Below are 26101 nucleotides of genomic sequence, written 5' to 3'. Positions count from 1 at the left end.
TGGTGTCCAGCCCAAACGACAACACAACTTCGAATAAAACATTACTCAGCCAGCAAAGATTTCATTTCGGCGTCATGCACGATACCGTTTATTGAGTGCTGCACTTCCAAAAATGACTTCCTATCTGATTCCCCCAACGTCCTCAATTTTTGGGATAACGTTTTGCAAAAGGTGTCGTATTCGTCTTCTTTTTTCTCGAGAAGACCCAGAAGAAGTTCGGTGTCGAAAGCGTCTAGCTTACGCTAAGAATTGCATAATAATAGTATTAAACATTATGTAAATTTATTATATTACTAGTCTCTTAAGCCCGCAATGCGGGCTCTAAGCAAAACGATTTTAGTTAGTCAGCGATACAAATGTCTGCTGAATAATTGTTACACGTTTACATTCACAGAGAGCAAATGAGCCTGGACTTGATTGGCACGTTGTATAGCACGACGTTTAATAATAGAGTTCGTCACGTTACGATTCTAACTTGTGTGACAACGAAAAACGTTCAGTCACGATTCTAAGGGGTGTGACCACGGAAAACGTTCCGTCACGACTCTAAAGGGTGTGACCACGAAAAACGTTCAGTCGCGACTCTCAAGGGTGTGCCCACGGAAAACGTTCAGTCACGACTCTAAAGGGTGCGACCACGAAAAACGTTCAGTCGCGACTCTAAAGGGTGTGACCACGAAAAACGTTCAGTCACGACTCTCAAGGGTGTGACCACAAAAAACGTTCAGTCACGACTCTAAAGGGTGTGACCACGAAAAACGTTCAGTCGCGACTCTAAATGGTATGACAAACGTTCTGTCGCGACTCTAAAGGGTGTTACAACGAAAAACGTTCAGTCGCGACTCTAAAGGGTGTGACCACGAAAAACGTTCAGTCGCGACTCTCAAGTGTGTGACCACGAAAAACGTTCAGTCACGACTCTAAAGGGTATGACCACGAAAAACGTTCGGTCACGATTCTAAAGGGTGTCACAAACGTTATGTCGCGACACTAAAGGGTGTGGCAACGAAAAACGTTCTGCGCGACACTAAGGGGTGTGACCACGGAAAACGATCAGTCGCGACTCTATAGGGTGTGACCACGAAAAACGTTCAGTCGCGACTCTAAAGGGTGCATGTGACCATAAAACGTTCGGTCACGACTCTAAATGGTATGACAAACGTTCTGTGAACGTTTAGGCACTAAAAGCAAAAGCCCGCCCTCTAGCGCTGACAAACAGTCAACATCCGATAAGTGGCGCTGGTAGGTAATTAAAATTAGTAAGGCACAGGTTAAGTGTCAACTACACCTTGGGGCACAGAGGTCACATGTCAAGTATAGTGGGTGTGCTCAGATCACAGGTCAAGTGTCAAGTATAGTGGGTGTGCCCAGGTCACAGGTCAAATATCAAGTCTAGTGGGTGTGCCCAGGTCACAGGTCAAACGTCAAGTCTAGTGGGTGTGCCCAGGTCACAGGTCAAATGTCAAGTCTAGTGGGTGTGCCGAGGTCAGAGGTCAAGTGTCAAGTGTAGTGGGTGTGCCCAGGCACAGGTCAAATGTCAAGTCTATTGGGTGTGCCCAGGTCACAGGTCAAATATCAAGTCTAGTGGGTGTGCCCAGGTCACAGATCAAGTGTCAACTTTAGGGCGTGTGCGCATGTCACTTGTCAACTCTTGGAGGTGAGCACGTTGATTTGATCAACTCTCGACAAATCGGTGAGTTTCGTTGTTCTAGTGTTCGTCAACGTTTTGACACTTTAGCGAAAAACGCCCTCTAAAAACGAAAAATGCAACATAGTGCCCAAACTGCCGCTAGGTGACATTAGCTTGTACAATGTGAGACACGTGTGTAATCAAGCGCCAAGTTCAACTGGTAACACACAGACACACCACTGCACAATTCTTGATTCTGATTGACAAGTGTAAAGTATGGGTACCACTGGTTGTTCTGGTGTAGGCAGCGTTTTCAGAACGTTCTTGTACTTTGGTTGAAGGGCGCTGAAAAATGGCCTGAGGAATATCCTTGCTACGGGGAACAACTGCTGGAGAGTCCAACCCATCAGTAAGAAAAATTATTTGAGATGCATCAATATTTATAACAACTTCTTTTTCTTCATCATCATCCCATGAATCAATGTTTGAAAACTTGCTAAATAGTCGATGGATTAAAATATTGCTAAAGGAAGCGTTTTAACAACAATCGATAATCTTATTTACCATTCATCCGGGTGTATGATTCCTCTGATGAAGCTCATTGCGTCCTCATGCTTAAAGAAGGCTCGCCCACCACCACTTCCAGTAGGTTTTTGTAGACGCTTGAGAAAAGCCTGAAACTGGCTTCGCAGCCCTTCCCAATTTTTTTTTACTTTCTTCGGCTGCGTGGGTTAAAGGGAAATTAGGGAATATGAAGTCATTCATATTTCGGAAAAGTTGACTTACGTGTCTTTCCTACAAGCTTATAATTAGGGTGACATTTGTTCCATAGGCAGGGGCGATCTCGGACACCGTCTATCAATTTTACCTCCAATGACAATGCAAGCTCTTTTTTCGAAGTCATTATTTAAATTTTGGGTGATATAAACGACAGTGAAAAAATGATGATCGAAAAATGTTGGTGAAATGTTGGAGTCGTGCGGATTTCCATCCATAGTTTGTTTTATTGTTTGTTTTAATCATGTTGACAACATGTTGTTGTCATGCTGGTCAAGTATGGATGCGATAAACCATGAAATCATGACGAAATCATGAACAAATCATGGACTATGGATACAGCTTTTGTCAATACTCGAAACATTACGTATGCCATTGGTATCTTGTATCAAATTTATTACTTTATCAGTTTTCCTACTTTTCCTCAAACTCGGCTCCAATCAGGGGTCAATTGGAGGGGTCCATACAGATTAACAGACAAGTTAATTTGTTGTTTTCCTCTCGGTAAGTAATAAAATGAAGCCAGATTTACCAAATTTGACCAGTATCGCACTAAAATCATAGTCCCTGTCGTACTAAAGTTAAACCATTCGTCACATTTCAATAATCAGGAGAAATGTCGCCCAATCGTTTTAATATTTCCATTATTTCCTTACTTTTCCTGGAATTTTTTACCTCGTCCAATGCCCAGACGCTAACCGCTGTCCACTTGGACACCAAACTGCCAGACGTTGCCTCTTGCAAGCTGCCCTACTACGATGGTTATGACCGAATTTATCTCTTCGATGGCTGTATGTTCGAGAAGGAAAACAAGATCCTGCTTTTCACCATTTCCACCGGGACAATTAAATACGTTGCGGAGATGATTGGGAATACGGAACATGTCAGGGCGACACGAAGGGAAATATGTATTACTAGTCTCTTAAGCCCGCAATGCGGGCTCGAACTAAATCGATTTTATTTAGTTTCGCGATACAAATGTCTTCTGAATAATTGTTACACTCACACAGAGCAGAGGAACGTGGTCTTTATTGTCACGTAATATAGGACGATGCGTAATAATACAGTTCATCACGTCACGATTCTAAAGTGTGCGACCACGAAAAACATTCGGTAACGACTCTAAACGGTGCGACCACGAAAAGCGTCCAGTCACGACTCTAAATGGGGTGACCACGAAAACCGTCCAGTCTTGACTCTAAACGGTGTGACCACGAAAAACGTGTCGTCACGACTCTAAACGGGGTGACCACGAAAACCGTCCAGTCTTGACTCTAAACGGTGCGACCACGAAAAACGTGTCACGGCTCTAAACTATGTGACCGTGAAGAACGTTCAGTCACGACTCTAAAGGTTGTGACCACGAAAAACGTTCGGTCACGACTCTAAAGGTTGTGACCACGAAAAACGTTCAGTCACGACTCTAAAGGTTGTGACCACGAAAAACGTTCGGTCACGACTCTAAAGGTTGTGACCACGAAAAACGTTCAGTCACGACTCTAAAGGTTGTGACCACGAAAAACGTTCGGTCACGACTCTAAAGGTTGTGACCACGAAAAACGTTCAGTCACGACTCTAAAGGTTGTGTCCACGAAAAACGTTCAGTCACGACTCTAAAGGTTGTGACCACGAAAAACGTTCAGTCACGACTCTAAAGGTTGTGTCCACGAAAAACGTTCAGTCACGACTCTAAAGGTTGTGACCACGAAAAACGTTCAGTCACGACTCTAAAGGTTGTGTCCACGAAAAACGTTCAGTCACGACTCTAAAGGTTGTGACCACGAAAAACGTTCAGTCACGACTCTAAAGGTTGTGACCACGAAAAACGTTCAGTCACGACTCTAAAGGTTGTGACCACGAAAAACGCTCGGTCACGACTCTAAAGGTTGTGACCACGTAAAACGTTCAGTCACGACTCTAAAGGTTGTGACCACGAAAAACGTTCAGTCACGACTCTAAAGGTTGTGTCCACGAAAAACGTTCAGTCACGACTCTAAAGGTTGTGACCACGAAAAACGTTCAGTCACGACTCTAAAGGTTGTGACCACGAAAAACGTTCAGTCACGACTCTAAACGTTGTGACCACGAAAAACGTTCCGTTACGACTCTAAAGGTTGTGACCACGAAAAACGTTCAGTCACGACTCTAAAGGTTGTGTCCACGAAAAACGTTCAGTCACGACTCTAAAGGTTGTGACCACGAAAAACGTTCAGTCACGACTCTATAGGTTGTGTCCACGAAAAACGTTCAGTCACGACTCTAAAGGTTGTGACCACGAAAAACGTGTCGTCACGACTCTAAAGGGGTGGACCACGAAAAACGCTCGGTCACGACTCTAAAGGTTGTGACCACGTAAAACGTTCAGTCACGACTCTAAAGGTTGTGACCACGAAAAACGTTCAGTCACGACTCTAAAGGTTGTGTCCACGAAAAACGTTCAGTCACGACTCTAAAGGTTGTGACCACGAAAAACGTGTCGTCACGACTCTAAAGGGGTGGACCACGAAAAACGTTCGGTCACGATTCTAAAGGGGGTGACCACGAAAAACGTTCGATCACGACTCTTAAGCGTGTGACCACGGAAAACGTTCAGTCACGACTCTACGGGGTGTGCCCAGCAGGCCCGTATCGACGTTTCGTCCGGCCTGGAGAGTTTGGCCGTGGTCTAATATGCCCCCAAAAAAACTTTAAATCCCGATTTTATCCAGTGTATTCTATTGCCGACCCCGGCGATACGGCCCATTGGGCTGTACGGCCTGGAGAGTGTCTCTCCACCCCTCTCCAGCCTCGCTACGGGCCTGGGTCAAGAGTTCAAGCGTAGTCGATTCCAGCAGTGTTCAATTGTTCTACTGTTCAGCCGATATTATCTGAAAAAAATCTGATAGTGTTCCTGGCAGATATTTCATAATAATTTCCAAAAACCAAATAGCGTCTCAAAAATTTCCAAGGAATTAAGACTATTAATACTGGCTGAACAGTAACGTTTGAAACACGTTTCGGCGCTTGAAGCGATAGCCCACCCTCTAGCGCTGATAAGCAACCAACGTCCGGTAGTTGGCGCTGGTAGGTAAATTTAAATTAGTAAGGCACGGGTTAAGTGTAAACCATAGCTTGGGGTCACAGGTCAAGTGTCAACCCTTGAGGGTGTGCCGCGGTCATAGGTCAAATGTCAAGTCTAGTGGGTGTGCCCAGGTCGCAGGTCAATTGTCAAGCCTAGTGGGTGTGCCCAGGTCAAGTGTCAAGTCTAGTGGGTGTGCCCAGGTCACAGATCAAGTGTCTAATTTAGGGGGTGTGCACAGGTCAAATGTCAACTCTGGGGGCGTGCCCGTTCATGTGATCAAGTTTCGACGTTTCTAAAGGGTGTGTTCGTTGTACGTTTTGACACTTTAGCGAAAAACGCCCTCTAGAAACGAAAAATGCAACATAGTGCCCAAACTGCCGCTAGGTGACGTTAGCTTGGGCAATGTGAGACACGTGTGTAATCAAGCGCCAAGTTCAACTGGTAACACACACACACACACACCACTGCACAATTCTTGGTTCTGATTTCAATGAATATGAGATTTTCAAGTTTGACCCTGTAGCGAAGAGCACTTCAGCGGTCAAGCTCCCAGTTAGGGTTCGTGATAATCCAACCGTTTCATACAATGAGACAAGTAGCGTTATCTACATCATTGGAGGACGGGAAGTACTAAGTTGATCTGGAGCAACTCTTCCATATGAGGTACTTGATGCCAGCGTTGTTTAATTACTTGAATATGTAAGTGATTAATTACTAATTACTTAATTTGCCTCGACGAGGCCAAGTAATTAATTTCTAAGTTACTAATTACATCAGTCGAGTAACTAATTGCAATTACTTGCGTAATTTTACATTTCTGCATATAATAAATCAACCGACTGATTTAATTAGTAATTAGTAATTAATTACATACTCCAGTAATTAAGTAACATGACAATTAGATATATGTAACGCTTATTAATTTCTTCCAGGTTTTTGTTGGTACTGCATCCCGTGTCGGGAGCAAAACTTACATTTACGGGCTGATTGGTCCACGAAATGCGTTGGAATTGGACCTGGAATCATTCCGTGCTATGCTCGTGGGACCTCCCACTCTTCCAAATTTCGCCTTATTTCCTTCGTCCGTCTTTGATCGGAGGTATGTTTAAATACGTGATGAGAGTAGGAATGTGCCCGACATGTCAGAAAGTCCAATTTGTCAGACACTTAACATTTGTGACAAATATGACAAGTTCAAATTATCATAAATGACCAAGTTGTCCATCATACTTGTGATAAATGTCCAACTTGTCCGTCATATTTGTCACAAATGTCTAATTCGTCATAAATGTCTAATTTGTCATAAATGTCTAAGCGTGCCATAAATCTCTAATGTGTCCGTCATATTTGCCATAAATTAAAAAAAAACTGTCATATTTGTCATCTCTTCCACGATTCGTTTTATTCCCTTCAGGTATATTTACCTAATGGGAGGATACGACCCGTGGGACGACGAGGTGCTGGGAGACGGCCTGTACCAATTTGATACAGTCACGTTCGAAAACGAGTTCATCCCTGTGACGAATTTACCCCTCCTTACTGAACACAAGTCCTATGTACGAGCTCCCGCCATGGTCTTTGTCCCCTCGCTGGACAGAATCTACTTCTTCGGGGGGTGGGAGGTGGAGAAAAATTTGACCGAGTATCCGCACAACGAAATTTTCTATGTTGACCTTACACCCTTGCGTCTCGTGTAATGCAGGGTGAAATGATAACCCAAAATAAAATGTGTACGTTTGAATTCTAATTAAACAATAATTGACGCCCTAAATAAAATTTGAGTATAACGAGAACTTTGACTTTGAAACATTAAAATGCTTCGTTAAAATTTGTAATTTAAAGCTGTTCAATTAATTATTATCAGATACATACGTTGCTTTTTCCTCTCTGTGGCGTTATGTTCAAGTCATTCATGGGACGACATTTGTTTATTAAATACTTGGCGTAAATCCTAGCTTGACCACTAGAATCATGTGTTTCATTTCAGTGTTGATTTGATTAATTAAATTAAATTAAATTATGCAAAGCCAGAAATGCCAGGTGCAAGAAATTGCAAAAAATAAGCGCCACCTAGCCACGCGCCGTATGAAGTATGTATAGCGGTGGGGCGTAGTTTCTTGCGCCTTGAATTTCGCGCAGATCAAAATATGCAGCTGCAAGAAACCACTTTCTTGCAAGCGGTTACTGCATAAAACGCTGCAATTTACATAAGCATGATAAAAATTACAAGTGAAGATACATAGTTTCATACAGACCGAAGTCATTAATTTTCTTCGTATAAAATAATTTTGCCAAAAAATTGCACAAAAAACTGCATTACAAAAAATTGCACAATAAAAATCAATCGCATATGAAAATGCATCCGTTTTTTTTTCAACGGTATCGGGAGCCGTTATAATACTGGAATCGCTTAGCAATGCAGTTTTGGACCCCAAAAATGATTACTGTTTCCATGAATTTATGGTTTGTTTGTTTATTTTTTTGAAATTTTTTGTTATCATTTGTACTTTCGAATTTTGGAAAAATAAATTGACCCCGATTTTGATTGACTCATTGATTGATTGAAAAATTGACCCCGAATAATGGCACTTTTCAAAGCTTTAGTCCAAAAATTGGCGTTCGGTCGAATTTCCTCGAATGACAGAGGTGTCGCGTCGGAACCAGTTTCCAATTTTCCGTCGAAATGGTCGCTGTGGTCGGGGAAACGTTTCCTCAAAATGTTCTCGTCGCAGGAGGAGATCGAAGCGTTCTGGATGTCGCAGGCCCACCCGTCGCGGGACAATTTCGGCCAACCGATCTATTCCGTGCAGGACTACGAGTATTTGAAGCGGATCGGACGCGTGGGGCTGGTCAAAAGTGGTGAGTATATTTTTGGAAACTTATTGGGAGTGATTTTGATAAAATTTGATGATGTAAGATTTGCATATTTTCGAAAAAATTAGCATATTTATGAGTGTGAGTTTTAGAAAATGGTGGAAGGCTGCCGATTTTAGATTGAAATTCTGAAAATTTGATACGTTTAGCGGAAGATTTTTACAAACGATTCAAATAATTGTTGCTTTTCGATGAAAATTTTACCTAATTTTTTGGCTAATTTTTTGGCTAATTTTTGTCCTTATTTTCCCGTAAAGTGAATTTTCCAAATTTGACAACTCTTCCAGAAAATGGTGACAAGATTTCAGATTTTACATTAATATCGCAAAAATTAGACACGTTTAGCCCTCGATTATGGCCTACTTTTATATTCAACTAATTGTCTCGAATTTGGCCTACTTTTTGTCCCCACAATTTCCCGTAAAAACAAAATTTTTAGAAATTTCACAACTTTTTGACAAGCTTGAAAAATTTTCAGACGAGCAAGAACCACACCTCATTTCCGGAAATGATGACGACATTAATGATGACGACGAGGACAACGGCTGTACCATTCGTCACACGCCGATCCCCCTCGCCCCCACGGTTCCCCTCTTGGTCAACAATTTGCCCCGATTTGTCCGACCCGCACTGACCGATCGGTGCAAGAAGGATTGTCGCATGTGGTTATGGAAAGGGGACAGGGGTCGCCTGGCGCGGGCGCACATGACCTTTCACCTCCACAAATTGCAAGCCCGCTACGCAGAAGGAAAAGATGAGCCGTACGTCTTCCGGTATATCATCTCCATCTAAATTTCGGGTTTTTAGGATGCACGGTAAGGAACTTTGTAAATTGTGCAAATTTTGAGAAGTCCGCAAAAAACCGCACACTTTCGACCGATGCATCTTGCAAGTGTATGATGAATTTTACACATATTAAAAACACGTGCGGCGTCATAACCTGGGAAAAACGATGTTTTCAGTGTTTTGTAAAATTGCAAAGTTTACAAAAATTTGTAAAGATTAAGCTCGGGGAACAAATTAGATCGCATTCTCTGCAAAATTTTTCAAATTTCTCAAATTTACAAAGTAGGCGTGAGCGAAGTGATTAATACGAAGTCGTACGTCATCAGATATATCATATCCATCTAAATTTTGGATAAATGGTAAACTTTGCAAACTTTATAAATTTTGACAAGTCCAAAAGAAGCAAAAAACCGTTTAGACGATGCATCTTGCAAGTGTGTGATGAATTTTAGACATATTAAAACGAAGTTTTTAATGTTTTGTAAACTTGCAAAGTTCACAAAAAATAGGAAAGTAGTTTCAGTCCCGAAACGAATTACGAACGCATTTTCGTCATGATTTCTCAAAATTTGTTCACAGTTTACAAAGTGATGAACTGATGAACAAAGTGATTAATATGAACATGTAAATGATGCTAGTTTTATTATTATTAATAATCGAATTGTAAAGTGCGACCTTCAGTTAATTAAGTATACAAATGTGATTCAGAATTCAGAATTTATTGTAGTTTTGTGGATGAAATAAAATGAATTTTTATAATTTTGAATTTTTTTCTTGAAATGCATAAATTAAGAATAATACTTTAATAAATAAAATCAGAAAATACAGTGCCACCAAATTGTTTAAGGTCAAAGTACGTCATTGTAAGGGTTCGGTTGCATGGCATACATTAATTTGGAAGGAATTAGCCCAAACTGAGAAATTATGGGTTATCGACGATAACTTATCGTTAATTGGACCTTCAGGAAGAATGATGATACGCTAAAATTGTATCGTTAAAACTCCCTTGATTTTTAAATTTAGATTTTGAAACTGAGAAACCGTATGCTCTCCGCTTTGAGAAAATTAGTGACAATTGAGGACAAATTTAATCAGAATCAAATTACGAAAGACATGATCTCCCACTGCATGGGCAAGTTATGGCCGAGATATGTATTTGCATCCCAAGAGGAGAAAACGCCCAGTAAATGTGGAAAGTGTCAAATATTTAGGGCGACTTCAGGGCGCGTTTTCTCCTCTTCGGATGCAAATATCTCGGCCAAACGTGCCCATTGGGAGATCGCGTCTTCCGCAAATTTCATCCTAATTAAATTTGTGATCGATTTACACTAATTTGCTCAAAATCGGAGAGCATACGCTGGGAGACCTCCATTTTAAGATAAAAGTCAGGGTTCGGAAAAACCCAGGGTTTTAATCAAAAAGTAACGACCCAGGGGTTTTAATGGGTTTTAATGGGTTTTTTGGGTTTTAATGGGTTTTATGGGTTTTATTGGGTTTTATTAGGTTTTACATAAGTAATACATTGAACAACAATTTTCACTACTATTGCAATCCAATTTCAATTAATATGCAAATCCTACTTGTCCATGTTAGAATTTGTATCCGTTTCGAAATAGTCCTGTTTAACTGATCATAGTTTAATACTTTATGAGAATATATATTACCTCTTTCTCGAATACTTCCTCTCATCATAATGAAATCCAAGTTTCAAAGTTTTTAAAATTTAATATTTCAATGCGATCTTAACGTGTATTATCAATTCTGGAAAAAATCGAGTACTTATGAACAATGAAAGTACGTATGTATTATGATCGAGAATATAATAAGTGCTTTTTACAGACACACTTCTTTTGCTCATAATAAGGTACTTCGCTGTCCATAAGTACTCGATTTTTCCAGAGGTGATAATTAAGATCGCCTTGAAACATTTTAAAAAACTTTATAAATTAAAAAAATACTACAGTATTTTGTTTAATTTATTCGCTGAGATGAGAGGAAGTATTCGGGAAAAAAGTATTAATTATGACAGCAAAATGTAAATTAAATGTAATTAAATTATGTATGCTCACTTAAACATACCTCGTTCCGAAATTATTATTTTTAAATATTTTTGTCACTTGAAACTTGTAATGGCACTCGCTGATTTATTCCTGGTTTTTAAAACTTACAGTGGTTTTTAAAACTTACAGTATTAATCAAATAAACTGCTTAGCTGCCATGAAACAACTTCGTCTAACGTACGACAGCTGTTTTCAGCTTTTAGAATATAGTTTTAAGCTGAAACACAGTTAAAACCCATTAAAACCCGAATAAAACCCATTAAAACCCAAATAAAACCCATTTAACATGGTAAAACCCAATGGGTTTTATTCGTTAACAACCCATTAAAACCCATTAAAACCCAAAAAACCCAACCCAATAAAACCCTGGGTCGGAATACCCTGGATAAAACATGAATTTGATGAATTACAGTTTAATCTGCGATACAATTTTTATTTTTCGTTCACTTTATTCGATAAGATGTCACCATTAAAAATTATTTGCATAGTTCTGTTTTATACCTATGTATATTCGCACTTGGTTTTTCATTTTATAATATGCAATTCGTATCAGCTATACATATTTTCATCACAATCACAATCAAGGTCAGAGGTCAGGAAACACACCCCCAACTAAATCGTAGGTCCATACTCTGCGCCACAGGATCCCCTTGTAAACCAGAAGGTATCGCCGTCCTCCCCCTGACCAGGCCCACCGGAAGTGACCATCCAGTAGAAAACGGCCACCACGTAGGCGAGGAAGCAGACCAGCGTGGCAATGTCTGAGTGGTCAAAAATCACGCTGCTTCCACGTGGCAGACCCATTTCCTTCCGAAGTGGAAATAATTTCGGAGCGTGAACTACATTCGGTTCCTTAGTTTGACGATGAAATGGGGACGTGGAACGAGCACGTGACCTTAAAGATCGAGGTTGAAATTATGTATTTTTTCGGTAACGACTTGTAATAAATATCGGGATGAAAGTGGTTTCTTGCAGCTGTTTTGACCTACAAGAAATGCAAGGTGCAAGAAACTACGCCGCGCGGCTGTAAATATTTCTTACGGTGCATGGATACATGGCGCATATTTCTTGCACTTTCTCCCAGTTTCTTGTATTGCAGTGCAAAAAATTTTGCAAACCCGCAAGAAACAGAACACTGGTCTAACCGTTCTGAGAATTGTATTTTTCAAAAACTTACGCATCTTTTTTACTCGTAATTATTACGTCGTGATCCTTCTCAGAACGAATTTTGCTTCTTCTTCGAGCTTCCTCCACTTGACGCTGGATGATGACCTTGAAGTCATCCCTGGTCCGGGAGAGGATCAGGTCCGGGAGAGATCGCGTCCCGATGCGAGGTGAAACAAGTCCTCGACGTCATTTCTGCATGTATATGATTAGTGAAAAATACTTACCTATTTGTTTATGAGTGCCGAGTGTGCAATTTTTTTTACAATGATTTGATTAATGATAAAGCCGGTTTGAGCTTGTTTGGTAAATTTTGATCAAAATTGGAAGAAAAGATCACGTCCTGGTCAAATTCAATTTAAAATGTAACCCAGTAAACTACTCAAAATTTTACAGAAAATTTTCAACGTGCAATGCGGACCTTGTTTTACGAGGAATTAATACTTACATATATATAATGTGGTACATATTAAATTTTGATCCCACGTTTTATTTATTTCATAACACGAAATTCTATCAATCGTAATAATCGTGCAAAATTATTTCGCAATATTTAACCCTCGTTAAAATTCTTGCTAAATTATCATTTCATAATAATTAATTTGTTAGAACAATAAGTCCACTTGAATTTTTGCAATGATAAAATATAATTGTACAAATTCTAGATGTTGGAAATTTCGTTCGAAAAATATTTTAACTTGTATTGCAAAATTATTTTGCAATATTTAACCCCCGTTAAAACTCGTCCTGATGACAAATAACATAGTGAACAATTCCTTGTGTCATTTTGCACCCTAATTTTTGATGAAACGCGAATGACCCCGCGTTCCTCATGTCGACCCCGGACGCCGGAATGATCCCATTTTTTGCAAGTTCTTTAAAGACGAATTTCATGGCTAAATTTGCATAACCCTTTTGTCTATGGTTGGGCAAAGTGTAGAGGGCTGACACCATTCCGAACGGCATCGTCATTGCGGCACAAACCGGTTCTCCGTCGATGTACACGGCACCTGACTCATTTCTGGAAATATTTCTCGCCATGACCATCGCTGTCCCGGGCTTGGCGAATTTCCACGTGGAAGTCATAAAAGTGACGCCTTTGTCAACGTCTAATCTCTGAATGCGGAGGGAGGGATCGTCTTCCGGGCTGAAAAAAATATAACGACATAAAATTCATGATAAGTGAAAAAAGTTGGGGCATAAAACTGTATGCAAGAATTTTTATGCATAAAATACAGATGTATCCTGCATAAAATTGTGTGCATAACTATACAGAAACGGAATTGCGACATAAAATTGGTGTATGGATTTGTTTTGTATATCAATTTATGCATAAACTGGGCGCATCTAGAAGTAGGGAATTTGTGTCGAAAAACTATATGCATGAACTTGCATGAAATATACGCTATATAAAAATGTATGCATAAACTGAGCGCAAGTAAAGCAGGGAATTTGCGCCATAATATTTCTATTATTTCTACATTGATTTGTCTGCATAAAGATTTATGCATAATAGGCTTGGCTGTACTAAAAAAACAGTGAATTTGCGTCATAAAACTTAATGCATGGATTTTTCTACATGGAACCCACTGCATAAAAATATTACGCGTAAGTTGTGTCGCACTAAAATCAGTGAATTTTCAACATAAAATTATGTGCATGAATTTTTATGAATGCAGCATAAAAATTTATGCAGAAACTGGCTTTAACTTCGCCCAAAAAAATTGACATGCATCTATCTTATGCATAAAATACCGTTAAATTTTCATAACCAAAATGATTTTGGAAATATACCTCAAAATTTCGATCTTCTCAGCGTCCTCGACATCCATCCAGAAAATTTTGCAAGGGTGGAACTCGGCCACATTGCCTTTTTTATTGACACTGACTTCGAATATGATCGAGGTCAGCCATTCCTCCAGCTGGGAGATGAAATGGGGCTCATGCCATTTGAAGAGGGGACAATCGCTCAAGATTTGGATGGCCTCGTCACGCGATAACCTTTCTTGGCTGGCGGAAATTGTATAGTCCAAACCGAAGTCCTGAGTATTAATAGAGTGAAAAATTGAAGAATTAGACAAAAGCTTGCAGTGTTTCCGGTGCAAGTGACCACTTGCAAGAAATAACGGCAAGAAAATGGTTTCTTGCAGGTAAATATTTTGATGTGCAAGAAATGAAAGGCGCCAGAAACTTCGTTATGTGGCGCGTGGCTTGGTGGCGCTTGTTTCTTGCACTTTCATGTAGTTTGTGGCACCTACATAGTATTTTTTGCGTTTCTGACTTTGCAGTGCAAGAAATGTAGCAAACCCGCAAGAAACGAAACAATTATTGCAAGAAATAACTGGAAGAAAGTGGTTTCTTGCAGTTAAATATTTTGATCTGCAAGAAATTCACGGCGCTAGAAACGACGTCCCATCGCTATACTTCATACGGCGCGTTGCTAGATGGTAGATGGCGCTTATTTCTCTTGATTCGCAGTGCAAGTAATGTAGCAAATTGTTACATTTCTATACGCATATTCTGCACATAAATCGTAAGTAGTCGAAAATATGACCTTATCATTGTGCACATAAAGTAATTAAATGTTAAGCCGTGTAGAAAAATATTTACTTCCGCCACCACGACCGAAACGATCCACGTGGTTTCATCAATTTCTCCGTGAAGGGTGTAAAATGACATCCGGTCCAGGAATCGGGGATACATCAAGACCGCATTGTATGCCTTAATTGTATAAAATATTTTAGAAATTTGGTAGTAATTTGTGGTTCAAAGTTTGACATGCTTATTTTACGAATTTTTAATTCGCGTTATAAGAACGGCAATTTTTTCTACTTACAAAAACCGAGTATGGCAATCTTTTTTGCAGAATTGGTAATAATTTGGGCACCTCAGCGTTACCCAGTTGGACGAACGGCTTGATTTCGTATGCGTCCATTTGTAACGGTTTGAGATCCATTTTTAAATATTATATTTTGATATTTGTTTAACTAACCAATCAGGCAGAAAGCAGGAGTGCAATTGAATAATAAATATGCAGAATTGCATGTGCTTGTGCACAAAATTTTGCGAATTACATATTTTACATACACTAAAACATAATCCGTAAGGAATGATTAAATATGTATGGGCCATAAAATTACTTAACAAAAGCCGTCCTCCTCCTTATCTTGATCGGGTGGTGGACTGACAATGAGTTTCGCTGCGGTTTTAACCACTGTTCAAAGCAGTCATACAAAACCCGGTTTAACCAGTTTTGGACACCGAATTTTGGAGGTCCGAAATGTCCAAAATAGAAAATTGCCTAAAATATTAATCTTTTGATTAGGGTTTCGCTGTGGTTTTAACCACTGCTCAAAATAGTCGTACTAAACCGGTTTTGGACACCAGATTTTGGACACCCAGAATGTGTCCAAAGTATAAAATGGGTCAAAATGTTATAAGTTCTTTATTATTGGATCTTTCTATAATCCGTTGACTTCTGTGTAATCTCCCATTAATTTTGAGCAACACACTGCATAGTTTAGAAAATTTCTTAATTTCTCTTTTCGAAAGCATGCCAAAACCAAGTTGTTTTCAGATTTCGTAGTATTAATTATGCACCAACCAAAATCCTCAAAATTAAAGTGAGATGAGATTACATATCTGCGTACTTAGATTTGCAAAAAAGGTCGGAACTTGTCACATTTTGGCCCATTTTACAATGTTGAAAACTATTGCACATTTTGGACGTTTTAAACGCTTTTGAACGAGGTGTTTTACACGCCCAAAAATTTTTTGGGCGTGTAAAACAAAACGCAGTTACATAATTTCTATGCATTTACAGACACACACTATCAATGACCTTGACTGATAATGTACTTTCCTCGTTTGATTATCGCAATTGACGCAATTTAATTTAAATATTGTAGCTCGTTTTCGTTAATTTATTGCAAGACTCGACACGTATGTTAAAATTAATCCAGCAAATTTACTAATTTCTGGGATTTTTGTTTAAATTTTGAATAAAAAGTTCGTTAATTGTTTGATGCTTAAAATTCGATGAGAAATTTGAGGATTCCATACTCATATAAATAAACCCGTTTTATGGATTTCACACTTCTTCGTCAAGTTTACGCATTCATTCATAATTCATTCATTGAAGGAATTATTTATTCATGCAATATGAATTAATTATATTATTTATATTCCAACTCATTGATCTTCCGCATAACTAATCCTTCCTAAATGACATGCAAGCAATTAAATCAATTGTGTAAAATTTGTAAATTTTGTTAAATTTTAACGTCATTTAATGGAAAATAGTCGAAAATAAAAATGGAGCAAATCAGCGCAGGCCCGGGGTTTACAATCTTCAAGATAGAGATGTGCATAGGGTAGGGTATACCCTAAAAAAACCCTACCCTGCCCTACCCTATAGGGCTTTGGGCGGACGGGCTTTTATTACCCTGAATTTTTAAGGGCAGGGTAGGGTAGGGCTTTTTTAAGTAGGGTATAGGGCCGGGCGGGCTTTTTTGTATGTACACCAATATGGTGTAGGGCAGGGTAGGGCTTTTCCGTTTTACTATAACGCAGTCAACCATCGAGCAGGCGATTAGAAATGAGACGCGGGACAATCTTGTCATCTTTCTGCTGTATTAATTCACTTGTGTTACAAGTACTTAAAATTGTTTATACTATGGAGATTGACTACTCCATGTTGACATTTGTTACTGGTGTGGGGACACAAAATTTGGAAAGTTGCAAAAAGACTTAAATTTCTTGCGTCACATTCCATAGATATAAGAATTGTTCAACCACACGAGTACGAGAGCCAAGAACTTCATTTTTGTCCGGTGGAAACGTTAACGAAATTAACTTTGATTTACAAAATTACTAGACCATTTTTGAAGTTTTAGTGTCATAATTTTTTTTAATCATCATAATTGCGAACTAATAATATATTAATATTATTAGTTGCTTTAAACGATTTACATAAACAATTATGAATAGGGCCTGGGCCCAAAGCCCTATAGGGTAGGGTAGGGTTTTTATTGATAAAGAAAATCTAGGGTAGGGCTAGGGCGGGCTTTATTTTTCTAGGGTAGGGCAGGCCCGGGTTTCAATTTTACCCTACCCTATTGGGTAGGGTAGGGCAGGGCAGGGCCAAGTAGGGTATAGGGTAGGGCGGGCAATGAAAAATGCCGGCCCTGCACATCTCTACTTCAAGATGAATCTTGGCAACCACGAAAAAAATTTTCGCGAACTTTCCCTGCAGAATTAATTTTCATCCAAAAATTTGCACCTTGTCTTGGAAGTCAACTGAATCTCTACATTTCACGCACAATCAAGATTAATTAAAAAGTAATTACAAATTATGACTGGCAGAGGAAGAGCTGGTTCCAGAGGGGGAGGACGAGGAGGAGGAGGAGGAGGAGGAGGTAGTCTTTCAAGATTAGTGACATTTTTTTACAACAGTATTTTGAATTAAACTTGCCAATCTTTCTCATTTGCATTGAGAACAAGGGTCAAGTCAATTAATGAAAAGTTAATAATTAGTAATTAATTAAATTAATTACTAATTATTTATCCTAAGGTGGTGATAGTGCTGGGAGAGGGAGTGGTCGTGGATCTGGGAGAGGTGGAGGAGGTAGTGGTGGTGGTAAGTTAAAAGTATCCGGAAAATGAATAATTAAAATTCAATTAAAATTTGTAATTTACAAAGTTTGTAAAATTGAGTAATTTTCGTAAAGTTTTTGTTTTTTGCATTATTCGTCTTCCCAATCCCAACTATTACTTTAATCTTGATAAGTTATTTACGATAATGTAACGTTATCGTAAATAGAGTGCATAAAAACGGGCAAGGTACTAAGGCAAGGTAGCAAGGCCATACTGAGTGGTCAGTTTTTATCATAATTGTACATTTCAGTTAATACTAATAACAATAATTAGCTAAATAATCATTTATTTAAGGCGGAGATAGTGCTCGCAGTGGCGCCTCGTCCAGTGGGGGAAGCAGCGGTCGCAGCGGTGGAACTAACAAGTAAATACATCGAAATAAATTATTAATTACCACGATTATTTGTATCATTTAAATATTAATTCCCCACTTTTAAATCCCAGCGACAGTCGTGGTGCAGGCCGAGGGCGAGGAGGACGTGGCCGCATCTCTTTCGAACCCCCCAACTGGACGACGGAGCCCATCCCGACCTACACAAAGGCCGACCGCACTCTCGGTGGCGTTGACGAATGGGCCAACTATCCCTTCACCTGCAAGGAGAACGTCGTCCTGCAAACCTAGAAAGGTCCGGAAGCCTCCCTTTTCACAGAAAAAATTCCCATCTCCGTAAACCACTTCCCCCTCGAGAACTTTACCTTTCCGAAGAACATTTACCACTATGAAGTCACCATGGAACGGGTTAAACGTGACGACGGCGGTTCTTCAAAAGCTCGTGGAAAAAAAGGTGGTGGTGGCAGTGGTGGCGGCGGTCCTTTACCACCTCGTCGCCTCCCCAAACCCATCCCGCAACTCGTCCTGACCGTCCTGCTTAAACGTCTCCGAAAGAATACGGGCCACTTCGGCATCGTGTCCGACCTTTCGAACAATATCTATTCGACGGAACCCCTTGAACAGTTTAACGTCGTGGGGGTTCACTCCGTCCGCATGGCGGAGGTGGATCAGACCATTCTTCAAGAAGATGACGACGGCGAGATCAAAGTCACCATTACGTCGACCGGACAGCAAATTGATACCCGCCAAATGCAATGGGAGCTCAACACGAAGGGAACATGGCGCGGATTTGAGTTGGAAACTAGCATAAAAACGACCCTGGAACAGGTTAACAATGCCATCGTGAAGAGTCTTCCGACCTATAAATTCATTCCGTTGGGGAGGTCGAATTTGATTCGGTGGCCAGAGAATCAAGGCACGGGCGACCTGGGTGGCGGGGTGGTTTGCTGGAAAGGGATAAGTGCCAATGTAGCGATGGGGTGGCAGCCTTATCTGAGCGGTAGGCGTGCATACATATTTTCGCATAGTTTTGCAGAATTTATCATGGTAATTTATTTATTATTCAGCCGACTTATCCCACTGCGCCTTCCTGGCAGACACGAAGGTGATGGACGCACTCAAAGAGAAGATAAGGGACTTGCCGAATGATGTGACTCAGTGGAAACCGTGGCAGTTTCAAGAGGCAAAATCCTTCTTGAAAAGTAATTTTTAAAAACCTGTCTGAAAATTTTCAGGGATTATACTTTGCAAAATACAGTATTGTGAGCTCCGTTCTTCCCAGGGTTTGAATTTCCAGGGCTGTTACGCCCACAAAAAGACGAGAATCTGTACAGTGGGTAGACGAGTCATTCGAAAATGTAGGTTTTTTGAAGAGATTTATCGCCGTCAAATACTGTATTCTAAAAAAATCGTGAAAATAATGTACTTCCACTGCGATAAATGGTTAATTTTTTCACAATACCGATACCTGTATCTTCGTAAGACTTGTCTTCTCCACGTAGATTGCAGCCCTGGAAATCCATACCTTGGGGAAGAAATGAGATCGAAATACTATATTTTGACAAAGTATTTTGCCCATCCGTGAACATTCTCACCCTAAAATTGCAACTTTGACCTTATACACAGATGTCAAGATCAGGTACAAAGTGAATGGGAAGACCATTGGAGGACCGGTGACGGAGCTTTTGCCAAGATCCGTGTCCCAAGAGACGTTCCACTGGGAGGAGAAGGGTTTCACCACCTCGGTCTACGACTACTTCACGAAACATCATGGGATTAAACTGAATAAAAACGGGCCTTGTTTGGAATTACGGAAACGATGCAAAGTTCCCGCCGAGGTAATTGTAATTTTAGTCCTTAATTAATCTACATAATTAACTAACTATATTAACTTTTTAGTTGTGCATTATCAAGAAGGGACAGTCTTTTAGTCGCAAGTTGGACGACAAGCAAACCAGCAATATGCTGAACGTGGCCAAAAAAGCGCCTGCCGTCTTGAAGTGCGAAATTGAGGAGGAGGTCCGTGTTTCATTTTCCAATTAACAATGGGAACTTTTTTCAAGTTACATCGGGTTATATCAAAAAATTAAGGCAAAATTATGAGTCACGTGGCGCTTATATTTCCCTTGAATGTCTCCTTTGAAGACAAATATTGGCGGCAAAGTTCAATTTTTTAAGCAATTTTCCGTCGCTTTTTTCTCCGTGGGGTTAAAACCTGGGCAGTCGTATGAACTTTGGCCCTCAAATGATTATAGATTGATAGATGTCACGTGGTCCCTAATTTCTGATATAGCTTGAAAAATGTTCAATTATAAATTTATTTATATGTAAATTTTAATTATTCAAATTCTCACAGATAAGCAATTTGCCCACACAAGATAATAAGGAAATCATGTCCGCCTGGGGCATGAATATTGGAAATGAAATGTTATTCTTGAAAAACACGAGAGTATTGGCTGCGCCACAGTTACGTTACGGGCCAGGGAATGGGGTGTGAATGAATTTGCAAATTTTATGACCTGATTTTGGCAAACATTTTTAATCCAACATTAACCCATTTGTTTTTAGTCCAATTCTGGCAAAGGTGACGCCATCATAACTCCGAAGGAGGGTCAGTGGGACCCTTGGAGCGGTGAGTATGCGTTCCTCAACTCTAAAACGGTCAATGTCTGGACTATCGTCAAGGTTGGCGGGGCAGGCGACAAATTCGCACCGAATGATGACGATATTTTGTAAGTTTAACGTACTGTCCAAATCAACACATTTTTTAGTATTTCTCTTCTCTGGGAATTTATTTTAAAATTCTGAACGATAAATTTGCCGTCGGTAAGGTGATTAAATAATAGAATGGCGGTGAGTTTTTTTAGCCAGTTTCGACGAGTTCCAATTTTTATGAAGGCTTCTTAAACTTTGAGACCTCCTACTTCAAAAAGTATCAAAATCTGGAGTGTATATACTTTTTAAATTGGGAACGACCTGTTCTACAAATTTATCGAACACAATTTTAAAATAAATTCCTAGTGCCGAGAGATTATTAAAAATATGCTGATTTTGACTCCTGCTTTACCAGATTTTGAAAATATATCAAAATTTTATGAATAAAATGCATTGCAAATATTTATTAGGCAATTTGCTCAACAATTACGAAACAACGGGAATCGCAAAGGCATCTCTTTCAAGACCCGACCGATCCGAGATGACGGCAAGATGGCCCATCTGCGCCCTAACGATGCTGCAGCCTCCAATGTGACACAGCTTGTCGAATTGTTTGAAAACTTGGCGACACAAAATTGCGACCTTGTCGTGAGCATCATTCCGAGGAAGAATTCACCCCTGTACTCGCACATCAAGCAGGCCGCCGAGCTCCACGTGGGACTCTTGACGCAGTGTGTGGTGGGTCAAAACGTGACGAAAGGTCAGGACGCCACCGTGCAGAATATCCTGCTCAAGATCAACAGCAAGTTGGGTGGTGTAAATTATGCCATGCAAATCCCACCGGATATCGAAGTTTTGAACCAGATTGATATCATGCGATGTCCCATGTTGATCATGGGCGCGGATGTGACCCATCCACCACCAGGGTCGATGAAAAAGGTATGAATATTTATGATTTTAATGGGCCAGGACTTAATTTTGGAACTTTTTACAATTTCTTTAACCTTTCTTTGTAGAACTTTTATTTTTTTCAAAATCTTAGGTGTTTAGTGTATATTTTGTTTGGAAATTTCATTAAACTGTCGAATTTCTTCAAGTTAACAAATTTTTCACTTTTATCAAAATCGTGAGTTTTTTAAGCTATACGTTTATCCCTGTTTTCCATCACTTTCACTGAAATGTTGTCAATTTTTGGTTAGAATTTAAAATCATGAGTTTCTATGTGTTGAAATTTTTCATAATTTTAATCCCGTGTTTTTTTAGATCCAAATCGGCAAGGGTAAAACGGAAGACGTCGCAGTCCCGAGTTTCGTCGGTGTCACGGGGTCCATTGACATGACCGGAATGCCGTTTATGATGGATATCCGCGCTCAGCGCAAGGCTGACCGCGGCGCGGCTGAAGTCATCCAAGATTTGGACAAGATCGTGCTCGACATGTTGATAATGTTTAGGCGCCAAACTAAGGGAATTCGACCCAGGAAGATAATTTATTACCGGGATGGCGTCGGAGAGGGGCAGTTTCCCGAGGTATGTGTAACCAGTGGCCGCGGAAGCCGAGGGGGCATGAGGGGACATTAACATTGTAGGATAAGGGAAGGAGTGGTTTATATATAACATGGGCAGATGCGAATATCGAATGACCGTGAGACATTGCCCCTCTATCCCCACGCTTCCGCGGCCACTTAGAAAGCCTGACTACACATTTAATTAACTATGTTAATTGATAAACTGCAGGTTTTACACACCGAAATGCTTGCCATGCGGAAGGCTTGCAATTCATTGACCGATTACGACGGGAGTCCCTACCAACCAAAAATTACATTCGTCACGGTTCAAAAGGTAGCAAAATATTGGCATCGACTTTGTAAACTAGATAAATTTCTAAGAATCAGATTTAATTCACAAATTTTAAAATTAAATTGTTCCTAAAGTTTTGAAATTTGTCTTTTTAATATCCTACAAACGTTGCAAATTATCTATGTGATGATAACGTCTTATTAAGTAGCTTCAGCTACTTTATGTGAAGACTTTGTCTGTCTGTCTGTCTGTCTGTCTGTCCGTCTGTCTGTCAGCAGGATAACGGGAGAACGGATAAAGATAATCGAAATCGGTTTTCGCCATCATACATAATACCCCAGGGGGAGGATCCTATCAACTTTTGGGTGCAACCGGACCACACCCCCGGTCGCCAGGGGGTGTGGTCGGGGCAAAATGAGATTTTTAGTGCAATTGAATCTATGGATGAAATGGAGTGAAATTTTGAGTTCCCCCGTTGTGCCACACCCCCCGGGCGCCAGGGGGTGTGGTCGGGGCAAAATGAGATTTTTGAAAAAATTGAATGCATAGATGAAATACAGTAGAATAAAGTGCTCCCGAGTTGTGCCACACCCCCTCGTCACTAGGGGGTGTGGTCGGGGCAAAATGAGATTTTTGAAAAAATTGAATGTATAGATGAAATACAGTAAAATCAAGTGTTCCCGCGATGTCGTGGGAGTGCTTGGAGTGAAGTAGTCTGAAGCTACTTCCGTATGCGCGTTTGCGACGGTTTATCTTTATTTACTTACAGCGGCACAAGACTCGCTTCTTCTACCATTCGCCGCGCGGCATAGTTAATCCGCCTCCGGGAACTGTCGTCGACAAAGAAATCGTCCACCAGACGCAAACTGATTTTTACTTATGTTCTCACGCTGGGATGATGGTGAGCTTTTAATTTTGCGTTTTTTTGCAAGTTAATTCTACCATTTATGTTATGCGAATTACAATTGCTTATCATTTTAAACACGTTGTATTCTCCCTTTCATTTTTAAATTTTATTGCGTGTATATTTCTCTAAAATTTGCATAATTTGAGGGAATTGATTGATATTTTCATTTTCACTTCTAAATTTTATGACGTACGGATTTCGCAATTTTTCTAAAATTTGCGAATTTGTACAATTTCAGGGAATATCATTTCAAAACCTTCATGAATATTTTTATTTTTACATTTTATTGCACATTTCGCATGATTCTCACTTGTCTAAAATTTTGTGAATCTTTTTTTTTGCTCAATTTCAGGGGACCAGTCGACCCACGCGGTACCACGTTTTATGGGACGACTCAAATTTCACTGCCGACGAGATTCAACACCTCACGTATTATTTGTGTTATATGTACGTCCGATGCAATAAGAGCGTCCGCATTCCTGCCCCCACTTATTACGGTTAGGTTAAAAATTTGCATATTAATTAATTAGATACCCTAATTATTTTTTGAAATTTCTATCCCTATTTATTAGCTCGCCCTGCGTAGCATGAGAGCTATTGAATTCCTCTTGTCCATCTGTCTGTCTGTCTGTCCGTCTGTCTGTCTGTCTGTCCGTCTGTCTGTCTGTTAACGAGTTTTTTGCATCAATTGATGCTAATTAAACAGCCCCTTGACCATTATTGGATACGTTAGGCGCACCATTGGTACTAAACAAACCGAATCAAATTTTTTAACAAGTTAATAGGACCATTGATATCTAACAATCGGGAACACAAAATGATGCGAAATAATTGGAGGCAGGGACGCAAAACGCACCAATAATGCAGAATATCCGGGAGAAAAGATCATACAATTTTGACATAAATTTTTCAAAATTATCGTTGATCGTTGGTAGGTAATTCTGCACCACTGATGCACAATTTCTGGACTCTTCTCGATGGATAATAATTATTGATCTATTTTGTGTAATTTTTCTGCACCATTGGTGCAACATTGCATAAAAATTATGTATCTATTTTGTTATTTTGTTTGTCTATTTTGTCCGCTTATTTTTCACCATTGGTGCCAAATTATATAAATACATAAATATGATGCATATATGTATTTGCAGCAATTGTTGTGCACCATTGGTGCAAAATTGTGTCAAAATTATGTATCTAATTTGTCCGATTGTTTTGCACCTTCGGTGCGAAGTTATCTTCAAATTATGTCTCAGGGCGAGCTATTTCTAACGTTACAACGGTTTATTTACTTAGCTCACTGGGCCGCTGCTCGTGCTAAGGCCCTCACGGACGGGATGGAAGAATACTTTGGGAATTTGCCGAAATTGAATGAACGCATGCGTCGTCACGAGGAAATTCTGAAGAACAATCCAATGCACTTCGTCTAACCCGAAATAGAGCGTCAACCTATATAATTACAATTCTCTACCTCTCTAAATTTTTTTATGAAATGTTACTAACCTTCTGTGGAGGTGATTTAATGTATATTCATTAATAATAATTGTATCTGTTATTATTAGCAGTTAAGTAATTAAAAAATTATAATTAATTACAATTATAATATAAATGTTACAAATAATATACATATTTGGTACTTTGATATGTATGTAAATGTAAAAATGTGAGTGTGTATAATATTTACATGATTACACGTATGAAATTTATAATTGAGCCAATAAATGTTGTGGATTAAACAAAATGTGTGAATTATAAACATGTAAATTTATGAGGATGGATTTTTGATGTATTGTTTAAATTTCTAGCCTGAGATGTATGGCTTATGAAACCAGTATGCAATTATGAAAATGACGTCCAGTCAGGGTTCAGATGTACATAAATAACTTGTTGCCTTGCTAAATTACACAAAAATTTGTGCCATTAAAATATTACTACTATTTGAACACATGGAAGAAAGGGAAGTTGAGGCAAAAAAAATTAAATTCAAAACCTGAGTGCAATAGCACGTTAAATATTAAATTAAATTTTGCACACCTATTTATTAATATATTTTCATTGCTTATAAGGAAACTAGGCCATAAAAATCTATGCATTTTATCCATACTTATACATCCTGAATATTTAAATCGGTGAATAAGCAGTTTGGGTAAAATTACGCGAACCAAAAATAAATGTACCATAGCTCGCAAATAAATTGGTCCATGGTGTATCCATGCTAAAAAATGGTCCATGGTCCATTGCGAGCTATGGGTCACGTTGCATAATTTCTGCTGTATAGCTACCTTTTTTTTACGTAATTATCAATTGTGTAACACCCAACTTTATTGCATGATTGCTTTAGGGGCCGCCCATAAATTACATAAACGAAAAAATAGCGATATTCTAGACCCCCCCGTACCATATG

At 39.5% G+C, this 26101-nt stretch overlaps 2 protein-coding genes and 1 long non-coding RNA gene across 3 annotated transcripts; 2 read left to right on the top strand and 1 right to left on the bottom strand.

The window, feature by feature from the left end:
- Window positions 1-4890: 4890 nt before the first annotated feature.
- LOC110848247 lies at window positions 4891-7303 on the top strand. The gene is made up of 3 exons (XR_004834734.1): window positions 4891-6167; window positions 6401-6567; window positions 6883-7303. It is a non-coding gene; the product is annotated as an uncharacterized LOC110848247 (long non-coding RNA).
- A 5504-nt stretch (window positions 7304-12807) lies between these two features.
- LOC118435349 lies at window positions 12808-15396 on the bottom strand. The gene is made up of 4 exons (XM_035851321.1): window positions 15189-15396; window positions 14963-15073; window positions 14147-14394; window positions 12808-13499 (listed from the first exon to the last, which is right to left on the bottom strand). The coding sequence occupies exons 1-4, from the start codon at window positions 15306-15308 to the stop codon at window positions 13088-13090; spliced, it is 891 nt and encodes a 296-aa protein (XP_035707214.1). The 5' UTR covers window positions 15309-15396; the 3' UTR covers window positions 12808-13087.
- A 2539-nt stretch (window positions 15397-17935) lies between these two features.
- Window positions 17936-25326, top strand: LOC110848242 (protein argonaute-2). Its single transcript, XM_022095409.2, has 14 exons — window positions 17936-17990; window positions 18302-18371; window positions 18452-19338; window positions 19406-19540; window positions 19965-20176; window positions 20238-20357; window positions 20695-20829; window positions 20907-21070; window positions 21464-21932; window positions 22257-22520; window positions 22728-22832; window positions 23560-23691; window positions 24050-24194; window positions 24994-25326. Exons 3-14 carry the CDS (start codon window positions 18738-18740, stop codon window positions 25125-25127), a joined length of 2616 nt encoding a protein of 871 aa, XP_021951101.2. The 5' UTR covers window positions 17936-17990; window positions 18302-18371; window positions 18452-18737; the 3' UTR covers window positions 25128-25326.
- Window positions 25327-26101: the final 775 nt, after the last annotated feature.

This window comes from Folsomia candida, unplaced genomic scaffold (assembly GCF_002217175.1).
Source record: "Folsomia candida strain VU population unplaced genomic scaffold, ASM221717v1 Fcan01_Sc004, whole genome shotgun sequence".
Lineage (NCBI taxonomy): Eukaryota > Metazoa > Arthropoda > Collembola > Entomobryomorpha > Isotomidae > Folsomia > Folsomia candida.
This window is presented reverse-complemented; position numbering and strand designations above follow the sequence as displayed.